General features: G+C 36.8%; 1 protein-coding gene across 3 annotated transcripts in view; it reads right to left on the minus strand.

The window, feature by feature from the left end:
* Window positions 1-11,643, minus strand: part of LOC131072958 (probable DNA helicase MCM8) — a 194,022-nt gene extending 182,379 nt beyond the window's left edge. The window contains exons 1-2 of one of the 3 annotated variants that reach the window (XM_059217027.1): window positions 11,485-11,639; window positions 11,148-11,377 (exon numbers count right to left, since the gene is read on the minus strand). In XM_059217027.1, the coding sequence (XP_059073010.1) occupies window positions 11,148-11,312 (165 nt within the window). In that variant the 5' untranslated portion in view covers window positions 11,313-11,377; window positions 11,485-11,639. Of the gene's footprint in view, window positions 1-11,147 lie in introns of all 3 variants that reach the window. The other 2 variants (XM_058009278.2, XM_058009277.2) reach the window with 2 other exon arrangements.
* Window positions 11,644-11,688: the final 45 nt, after the last annotated feature.

Genomic DNA, 11,688 nt, shown 5'->3' on the forward strand with positions numbered 1-11,688 from the left:
GAGAGGGTCCAGAGCGAAATTAATCCTAATGCGTTCTTGTTGATGATTTAAGGTAAGAAATGCTATGTTAGAATGAATATATTATGTATACTTAATCATCTTTTGTTTGTTTTGCAAGTCAACAGGACCAAGTTGGAGGAAGATCAGGCCAGGACAAGGGCGGCCTCTTCAAGTTTTATCATCATCAAGGACACTTCAAATGCATGAGAGAGGACTCAAAGTGCTTCCAAGTTGAAGGACTTCAAGTGTTCAAGGAGTTGCAAGCAATGGAGCTAACCATCCTCAAAGACCTCATTCTACCACATGGAGAAACCACAGGATGTCAGAAAGAAGGATCTTACAAACACTTCAAGGCGAGGTGAGCTACCAGAGAAGAAGGAAAGACTTGATAAAGAAGAAGGCTTCATCAAGCATAGGAGAGCCAAGGAAAGGTGTGCTTCTCATCAAGTACATCAAAGACAAAGGAGGATCGACCAAGGTCATCACAGAGCAAGTACCAGACAACGTGGCATCCCAGTCACTATTCCTCCAGTCAGAAGGGTCCACATCAACGTGTCCAGATTCAGTGAATCACGCCTACTCATGAAGGCACAAACTTTGATGTACCTACCCCTGTTTCCTATTGGTTCTCAAATATTAAATGTAATTTTCTCATTGGCTAAGGGAGTTTGTTGTAACAAACCCTAATCAGGGTTTCCATCTTGTAATCCTAGCCATTGAATTGTAAAGAGCTCACTATATAAAGCTCTAGCTCTTTATTTGTAAAGGTTAATAGTTAGCTAATAGAGGTTAGAATAATTAATAGTTAATAGCTAATGGTAAGAAGAATAGAATAGCAAATAGAATAGAAATTAGAGTAGAGTAGGAAGAGAAGGCAAGAAATTGTTGCCTTGATTGTAAATGAACTCCATTTTCATTGAAGTTATGGTGAAGTGTGTTGTTTCTTTGCAATATGCATGGTTTCTTGTTGAATCTTCATTTTAGATGGTAAAAGATTAGATTGAATGAAGGAAGTTATTGAATGCACTCGCATGGAATCCGCCTAGTCCAAACCACTAGCCTCTTACTGACTGTAAGTACGCCCTGCGTGGTCAACTGGCATAGAATGAGCTTAATCTCGAGTCGTTACAAGTCTATTGTTCATGCATTAACTTGAATGGTGATCAGTGTTTGATGGTGTACAATTTGAATATATTTGAAGCATCCCTTAGAAGATCGCACTGAATTGGTGTCTGATTGTTCAACCTAATGGTGAGACCCAACCCAGTAGGACTCCACCTAGTCGTTCATCTATATTCTTACATTCTAGATCCTAGAATAGACTCTCTAAACCCTGCACCTTTTGGTTATTTCTTTATTATCCCGATTAGTAAATAGGACTTGAGTTCTAGCAAATCAAGCAATCAGGCGTACAATCGTAAGTCCCCTTGTGATTCCAGCATAATCACATCACACCAACAGAGCTTATCCACACGTAGAGACCCTACATATAAGAACCTTGGAGTTATTTTGATTGATCCTTGGGCAAATCTTCAACATTCGAATAACTTTGTTCAAGAGAGGATAAGATACCTTGGTATTTTATTTTGTGTTTGCATGTGCATGAAAAACACATCAACGGTACTATATCTCAAGTACGAAACTGTGCAAGCTAGGAAGCCACAACTTCGAAGCTCAAATTCATTCACCATTCTGGCAACACAACGGTATATTTTCTCCAAGATGTCCAAATGAGGCGCCCAACTCTGTATTAATAGATTTCTGAATCTGAAATTCAAATGCAAATGGCGCCAAACTCACTTGAAATTCATTTCATTTCATTACATGACCCCCTCAAGACATGGCGTCCACTTTTCCAAGTATGCCTAGTTGCACATTTCCCAAGGCATACACTTGCAGCATAAAAAATATTAAATACATGAAATATATGCATTTTGACACCAATACCTGACTTAGGAAATAAAATATGGCTTAGGATAAATGATATTATTTTTCCCTCCTAAATCGTTCCGCCCAAAAATAATCAGTGAAATTATTAAATATTAAACTTTAGGATAAAGTAATAATATTCAATTAAGCAATTATAAATCAACCACTGATCGTTGCCAAATCAACCATGTGAACTGGAGTGCAAAAAACACTAATCTGAATTGGATTGGAGCTCTGCTCAAGACTGTCAAAAATAGCACTGCATGAGCTGACACTTACTAAAAATAGTAAGTCATGAAAACAACTCCGAAAAACATGCTCGTCGAACCCTGAGAATGAGCTCGGAAAACCCAGAAAAAGCTCAAAATCCAATCAGCTGCCACCAACTTACTAAAAATAGTAAGTTCAAAAACCACTTCAGAACAAGATGCATGTTATACCTCTGTGAAGTTCTCAAAAAGCCCAGAAGGAATCCACAATCAGAATTGAAGAATCCCTACCAAATCATCATCAATTTGCTCTCACAAAACTCCACAAAAATAGGAAACCCTTGTTCCTCATACCAGTCAGCCTGCGGGTTTCCAGAATAAGCTAATGGACCACTGGTTACTCCCTACTAAGAAGGGGACATTAGATTTTGGGTCCCTGAATTATATTATTAGAAAGAGGACAGTACACATACTTAGTCAACTCACTCAAACACATACACACAAGGACATGGGTTTACACAACTTTACAAACTCAAATTTATTTTCATCAATTGGCATATGCCATCGAGTGAAGTTGCACATCCTAGTTTTTTGGCAAATTGTTTCCTTGTATAGACATGCTCACGCCTATGACTTGCAACTTCATGATTTAAATACAAACTTAATTTCCTTACCTAGGTTGCATGCTTCTACCTATGTGTGTACAACTTTTAACTCAAACATGCACAACTCAAAGACACATTTTTTTCACCTTTGATTTGTTTGTGACCGTATGCAAATACAATTTTTGACAACTTCAATACCTGCCCTCACATTCCATGGCATGCAACAATGTAAACAAACACAATTTCTCACTTTGAAAATTTCTATCAATGCCCTAGCATACAAACAAAACAATAGTATCACGCATTTCTTTTTGTTTGTTTTACAAAATCTATCTGTATACAAAAGGGTGCCCAGTAGATTAAGACATACATATTTGGACACCTCCAAATTTTTAAACCCCTTGATGGAATGCATGCCAAACTATGGCCTTGCGTATTTCAAATGAAAACAGACACTTCTATCAAAATCTAATGAATAATTCTCTCAAAAATTACTTTTCTACTGAAATGATGTAGATGAATGCAATGTTTAAGATAGAGATTGTTGTTGAAATGATGAAAACTGATATAAAAATCAAAATTGAAATAAATCACGATTGCCAAGGAATCCTACCCATCTTCAATCAAAAGAATGCCAATGTCTAGACCAAGCTCGCGCGTCAAACTCATTCGCGAGTGACTCGCGAATGAGTTTTGCCCTAACTCGCCACTATTTTAACTGCCAATACTCGCTGGAAAATCGTGCATTTCAGGGATAAAAACGGTAGTGTTAAAAAAAATTTCACTTAAACAAAAAAACCTAAAAGATTTTAATCATTCCCTCCCGCCGTGCGACAATATTTCCGGCTTTTTTGGATGCGAAATAAACCTGCACAATAGTATACGATTTCATAGTTTTTTGTCCTCATCGATCAAGTAAGGTTTTGACTCTTTTGAGTCTTCAATTTAGGCTTTTAGCAAATAGCAAGCATATTTCAGTAAAAATTTAACAATTATTTAGTTATTTACTTTATGCGCAGTTAACAGAATAAGCACTTACATTTCTTAAGTGTTGAAATAAAAAGTTAAAACCATCCATACGATTTTAAATTTTAACATTGAATGGCATATTATATTCATCAAATACATATTATATTCATCAAATAATATATTGAGAAAGTAATTTGCAACATAAAATCCCAATTTTGTTATAAAATTATTAACCAAATAATAATTATTAACTCAGGAAATTTAGTCTCTGAACGTAGTTTTAATTTTTAAATATAGGCACAAGAGGTTTCTTTTAGGTTTAAAAAATGAAATAAAACATGGCGATTAAAACTCAACAGCAGATTTATTTTTGTGGAAATCATAATTTATAATCTGTGATTCTGTATTTAATAAATACAAATTATAAATTATAATAAAATATAGAATATATATTATAATCAAACAGTTAATATTGATTCAGTGATTGTAAATTAAAGAGTTAACAGTCAATAAATTATGATCAAAAATAAGTTTTATAATTAAACAGTTAACAGTCAATATTTAGAACTTCATTGTGTAATAAGTTTATGATCAAATTTTTTATTTTCCCTAAATGTCGTCTCTCTCTTTTGCTAGGTTATCTTCCTATTTTTTTGAAAGAAAATGGCTTTTGCGGGTAGAGGTGGTGACAAGAAGAGAGACCCCTGTTGGAAACATGCGACACCAGGTCCAACATGTGGAGAAGTCATTTGTATCCATTGAACTAAGCTTATGAAAGGTGGCATTAATCGGCTCAAATATCACCTTGCAGAGATTGAATGCCGAGATATCAGACCATGTACTAAATGTCCTGAAGAGGCTACAAGGGATGCAATAGCAATGCTTGAAGCATATGATCAAAGGAAGGCAACAAAAAAGAGAATAGCAGAAGCAATGGCAACCCCAAGGGCAGATTTGAGTTCTATAGGGTCACATATAGATGTGGGGGCATCTAGTTCTTCCCTTGGGCCACGGATACGAAGAACGGGAAGTGTGGGCAGCCATATGGAAAGCTACTTTGTTCCACGTAACACTCCTGGTGCACAACCTGGATTGCAAGGCACTGCATGGAATAAAGAGGCTCACCAACAGGCAAAGGTGGCGTAAGCTAGATTTTGGATCTACAATGATATTTCGTTCAATGTTGTTTCTAGTCCATATTGGGACCATTTGGTCAACGCATTGACTGTGGCTGGTGAGGGGTTCAAGTCCCCAAGTCGTTATGAGATGAGTGGGCCGTTATTGCAGGATGAGGTCCAAAACATTCACGCATTAGTGGAAGAGCAAAAGAGTATTTGAGAAAAGAATGGCTGCACCATTCTTTATGATGGGTGGACGGATGGTAGGAATAGGACACTCATCAACTTTCTAGTTGCTTCAAGGGGGACAATTAGTATTTTTAAAATCAACCAATGTCGCTAATGAAGTGAAGAATGCAGAGACCTTGTGCAACATGTTGGATGAGGTGGTGATGGATGTGGGAGTGTGGAATGTCGTCCAGGTTGTGACTGATAATGCAGCTGCATATGTGGCAGCCAGCAAACTTCTAATGGCTAGGCATCCGACATTATTTTGGAGCCCTTGTGCTGCCCATTGTCTTGACTTGCTCCTTGAAGACATAGGGAAACTAAGTTGGGTGAAGAAAGTGGTTGAAGATGGAAGGAATATCACCAAATATATCTACAATCACACATGGGTTCCGAATCTTATGAGAGAGCACACTGATGGTAAGGATCTTGTGCGATCGGGGGTCACACACTTTGCTACCAATTTCCTCACCTTGCAAAGCATACTAGCTGCATTGCCCAACTTGAAGCGGATGTTTGTGAGTGAAAGATGGTTGGGGAATCCTTATGCTACGAAGCCTGAAGCAGAGAAGGTTGTGGTTGCCATTTTTTATTTTAATTTTGCCAAGATGGTGGACGAGATCATCAATGTAAGTTTTGCAACTTTAATTGATGGTTTATTATTTAATTGTCTAATATTACAATATGCTGATTTTGTTAAATTTTTTATATCTAGGTGTTGGAACCGTTGGTGAGGGTGCTACGAATGGTGGATGGGGATCATAACTCCATGGGGTATCTATATGAGGCCATGGATAAGGCCAAAGAGGCGATTCAACACTTGTATGGGTCAAACAAGACCAAGTATGAACCCATATGGCGCATAATTGATCGGAGGTGGAACCATCAACTCCACCAGCATATTCATGCTGCTGCCTACTACTTGAATCCCAAGTTTTTCTACTCCCCGAGTTTCAGAGCAGATGTAGAGGTTAAAGTTGGCCTTGACACGTGCATTCGGAGATTAGTTGATGATGAGAACCTTCGAGACCTGATACTTGATGAGTTGTAGAGCTATAAGAAGGCCACAGGGCCATTGTTTTCTTCACCTGATTGCAAACGTAGGAGAGACACCCTACAACCAGGTAAAAAAAACATATGTTTAATTTTATTTTACCATTTACTTCTCTCTTTAAGATTATTAAAATCTTTGCAGGTTATAAATGATATTTTTTATCTTTGCAGATTTGTGGTGGGAAGATTATGGTGCCACAGCGCCTGATCTTCAAAAGCTTGCCATCCGCATATTATCGCAGCCTTGTAGTGCTTCAGGTTGTGAGCGCAACTGGAGTGTTTTTGAGGCCATCCACACAAAAAAGCGCAATAGGTTGACTCAACAATGCTTGAATGATCTTGTCTATGTGCAGTACAACCTTCGATTGCATGAGAAGAAGGTGAAAGGGCAAGATTCACATGAGGCACTTGACTTGGATGACATTGATCCATATTCAGCAAAATGGGTTGCTGCTCTTGATGATGTTGATAATGATTTGGATCCATTCCTTAGTGATGAGCAGCTAGATGAGTTGGAGAGGGCAGGAGAGGAATGGGATGCGGAAGTGGCAGCACGTGACGAGGAGGAGTGCGAGGTTGATCATGCAGCAAAGGCACCTATTGAGGATGTTGCCACTACTTCAGCACCACCCCCCCAGCAGCAACAATCTGTTTTGAGTTTTAGTCGTAGGCGCAATTAATGATTTCTCATTTTCATTGATACCAAAACTTGAACTTGATAAGTAATCAGAATTCCAGAGGTTGTGTTTTGTGGTCTATAACTCTATGTCACTATGATACATTGATATGTATTGAGCTCTTATTCACATGTTGCACTTGTTTTTTGGTTTATGCTATGTATTTAACTCAGACTTTGATATATATATCATGGAAATCAATATATGTTATACAAATTTGGTGTAAATGTGTGTTTTTGAATAATATATTTTTTAAAAATGTATTTTCAAATGTTCAATAAAGTTGTTGAGTATTGCCGAGTTTTTCCCCGAGTTTTGGCGAGTGCCGAGTTTTTAAAAAAATTTGGGCTTGCTGAGTCATTGCCGAGTCCGAGTTTTTCAACTATGGTCTAGACCACAAGTTTTCAAGACTTGAAAAAATTTCCATCCCTTATAATGGTGTGCAACCATTCACACAAGATGTGATACACCTTGGTAAGTCTCTATCAATCCTTCATGGATTTCATCTTGTTTTGACAGAAATACCAGAATTTGGCTCAAAACTTGACACGTGACAAAAAAAAATATCAAATGGGTACAATAGACATCTCAAGCTAAGTATAAAGCAATGATGATCAAAATAGGACAGGACAGCCACAAGTTTTGAGTTAGGGACAAAGTATGACTTTACTTGAGCAAATAAATTCTCCAAGGTCAAACTGAGAAGCTAACCTAATTGGTTAAGGTCCATTTGTGATTTTCAAGCAAATGAGATCTACTACATTTATATAGACCTATCCCCCTTTGATCCAGAACTTTGGATCTAAATAGTTGGACCATCGGGGTCATATAATTCCTAAATCATCAAAGAGTTGGCAAGAAGCTAGACAATGGAGTTCATCATAATAATAGTGTGAAAGAATTAAAAAACGCTAAGGTTGATTAAAGAAGGTATGGAACATGTCTAACAAGCCTTCATTTAGAGTTGTTAATTATAGAATGACCAAAAAAATCAAGATTGGTAAGTTCACGGCTTTGTACAAGCAATGAACATGTATTTGCCCTCGCAAATTTGATAGAAGTAGCAAATTATTTCATAGCAATATCATGTCCCCTTTCAAAACTAAAGGAATAATGTAAGGACCCATAGTATATTCTTTATTTCTCATAGGCTAAGGAAAGAAATAAGGAAAATAATAATAATATTTTAGTAGGCCCAATCTCTTTATTTCAAAAAGGCAACTTAAATGTTATTATAGGACCTATGTAATATTTAAGAAGCATATATGATTCAAAAATTCCTTTCTATAATTTAAAAAGTATTTTTAGATCCTTGGAAGGAAAAAAAGTAAATTCAAATAGACGGCCCAAAGGCAACTATAAAAAAAGCATTGTTCAAAGCAAATCATCCCATCTTGTCAATTTGTCGTTTCCTTCCAAATTGGAGTTTGAACCATTCAAAGATGAAAAGCCAAAGTGTTGGAGATCCAAAGGATGAAAACCCCCTTGATTTTTCATAGTTGGATTTGAGAGCAAAAACCCTCATCTCCATTTGAATCAATTATATTCAAGGATCTCATTTGGACTTATTGATTATGATTACTTCAAGTCATATTTGCATACTTATTCCACAACATCAAATCAGCATATTTGGCTGAGTTTTCAAGTCTACAAGTTGCTGCATCACATTTATGCTAATAGCCCTATTGAATATCAGCAAGTAATCAGATTGGTAGGTATTTGTTAGCATTTTCCAAAAGAGTGTCATTTGTTTCTGCTGTTATGCCATCCTTTTCCACTTGATATCCACTGCCATCATATTCATCAGAAGGGTTTAAGCCATCATGACAGAAGCAACACAGAACAAAGGGGAAGACTAAAGGCTGCTGCACCACTTTAGCATTGGAACGCAACAACAGCCATGGGTCCCAATTATCTGTGGGGAGCATCTACTATCACCAACAACTATGTCCATATAGTTGTACAATAAAATTGTGATGTTAATATTTGGAAAGTTGTTGGTTCAGTTTATTGATCAATTAAGGGTTGCACCAGTATCACAAACATTCACTATAAAAAATATCTGATTTTGTTGAAGTTCAATAGAGTTGTTAGGCATTTGCATTTATTCTAATTATGTAAATCAAAAAATACATTTGTTAATCAGATCTATCATGTTTGACTGAATGAGGGTTTCAGAATTATAACAATCCATAGATAATTTAAATTTGTTGTAGTAATTGGTTCTTTTTGCATTGGAGGGTATTCTAAGAATCATATCAGATCGGAAGGGTTTGAATCCACTGTTGGGAGTTGAGTATTTTGGCTGATAAGAGTTTTTGGCATTTGCAATTGTCATACCGCTAATCAGCATTAATTTCAGTAGGATTGGCACCTACGTTTGGTATTTGTCTATCAATTCAGCTTGCACATATTTGAAAATTCATCTATTTCCTAAGATTGTCAGATTGAGAAAATTACAGTGTGGCAAACTCATTCTAATACAAACAAAGAGTGGAATTCAAGTAACTTTAACATCCGATCTTCCATTTTGGCATATGGCTTTTCATATTTATGTGTTAGGAAAGCTGTAAGGTTTTGAGTTGTCTCTCCACATTTGGAATGGGATTGACTCTTCATCGTATCTATCAGATTGCTTATTTTGTAAAATTAGTTGGATGTATTCAAGGTTTTTGATACTTGCAGGGGCAAAGCAAGGGTGAAGGGGCTAAAAACTTGTTGTAATGGCTCCATGTAGCCACTTAAGCAATGCAACATCTGCATGTTGATTGAGATAGTGTTAAGATGCTTGGATGCATACTCTTCTTGGAGTTTTTCACCCATTTAATGGTTTTCTCCAGCTGTATATGGCATTTCATATTTCTTGTGATATGTCTGTGTCCTGTATTACATGTTTACATCACGTCTGATGTTCTCGGGCATATGCATTATATTGTTTACATGTGGTTTAAGTGGTAAATAACGTTTTGAGTGTGACTGTTGCTGAGGGTTAGCGCTAAAATCTGTTAATTGGAGTTCAGAAGGGTTATAAGCCCGATGTTCGCAGATTATCGTTGTATGAAGATATATTCAGTTGTGAAAGTTGAGAACTTACATCTCTTCGAGTTGTGTGTACTGTGTAGTATAATAAAAGACAGCCTATTATTAACATTGAATAGTTTGCACAAAATGCTCAGAAGGAGTTGGACAAAGATGTGCTGCAAAGCGAGGAATGGACATAAAAGAAAGGCGAGAATGAAGATGGACAAGGTGACTTGAAGAACCCAACTGCCATGCAAATCCAAGTGGTATGTAAAAGTCAAAGTGAGGGAATTGTTCCCTCGCTTTATTATTTCTGAAGATTTTGGGGAATAAAAGCCTCCCTATTGGTGAGTTGCGATTGGATTATGATCATTCATCGTCATAAACTTCAGTTTGCTCAAACAAACAACCCGCTCATAGCTTGTATGACCAAGATGAACTCGAGACATGTCTCATTCACGCGTTGAAGGCAAGAAAACTAGATATACATAATATACAGAGAATTGAACAGACGATACGGAGGCAAAGGAAGATTATGTGGCAATCCTGACACCTGGGGTATCGGCAGCAAAACAGGAACAACCGAATTGGTGAAAATTCCTCACCTGGACATATCCCTCTCACAAAGAAATTCATCAGTTAATAAATTTGTTTAGTAAGTACCAGTAGGAAATAGTGGTAAATTACACAGATTTGTCCAGAAAAGATAAATTCGCTAGACCAAATTCAATATGCTTGTAATTCTTGTTGACTTGGTTGAGATAATAATGGACAGCCCCAAAGTTGTTAATATTTTATCCAGAATAGCTTTATCCATGACAATTCCTCGTATTTATCCCTCTTTTTGTGTTTTTTTACTCGTTCACTTGCTCAACTTCTTGATATGCCTGGAATCATGATTCCAGCACTAAGACTTAAAGGAACAGCCGTGTTAGGATTCATGGAATGCCAATCCTAATTCTGAACCGTATATGTTAAAATCCTAAATCTTTTCCGTCACATTTCCCCTTGCTCTAACTACGTCATTAAATTCGTTAGCAAAGAAACAGAACTATTATAATTAACAGGACTATTCTTGACAGCTGCCCTCCAAACTAAGAATATCATTAAAATAAATGCTCAGAGAAAACGCCCAGGTTCAAATCCAATCCCAGCCAAAACACAAAGCCTTGAAACTACAACGAATGAAAGTAAACTTGACTGCAGAGGCTTTTCAATCCGAGAAATAAATTTAACAAAAGAAGAAAATAAAAGACGGAAGATAAAATTTAGAAAAATAAAGCTCAGTGAAAATCAAAATTTCACAAAACAAGAGGACAATAAAAAGAGATGCGTTACCTGATGAAGGAGATAATCGCCGTGTGAATTAATAAATTCAATGAGAGATCCAATGAGTTTAACCCTGCGGTCTGTTTCGGCAAGATCCTCGTCTGGAAAGTAAACGGACCAAGCGCTATCTGCTTCAACATCTTCCGTCATAAATGCAGGTATTGCGGCATCCATTGAAGTCGAATTCAACCTTGCAGTAAAATTTATTCTTAAATGTTGGACTCTGGTCGCATTTTAACCTTCGATTTTCATGAATTATTCAGCAAAAACTGTTAGCATTCGTTTTGCAATTACTTGAGTGTAGAAATGCATTGCAGAGAAAAACAAAATTGATGAAATATTACACGGTTTTCAAATGTAGCTTTGATCGATCGTTGATATGTTTTAGCGGGAACGACACCAAACGCTTTATATGAAGTACAGTAGCATGGCAAACTCTTTAAACGGGGCAACTCAAATATGGCTTTCGATCCACAACTAGATTCTTAGTCACGTTCTTATTGGATAATATCATATTTTCAGATAAAGTGGCCTATAAAAACATTTGCCT

This window comes from Cryptomeria japonica, chromosome 3 (genome assembly GCF_030272615.1).
Source record: "Cryptomeria japonica chromosome 3, Sugi_1.0, whole genome shotgun sequence".
Classification (NCBI taxonomy): domain Eukaryota; kingdom Viridiplantae; phylum Streptophyta; class Pinopsida; order Cupressales; family Cupressaceae; genus Cryptomeria; species Cryptomeria japonica.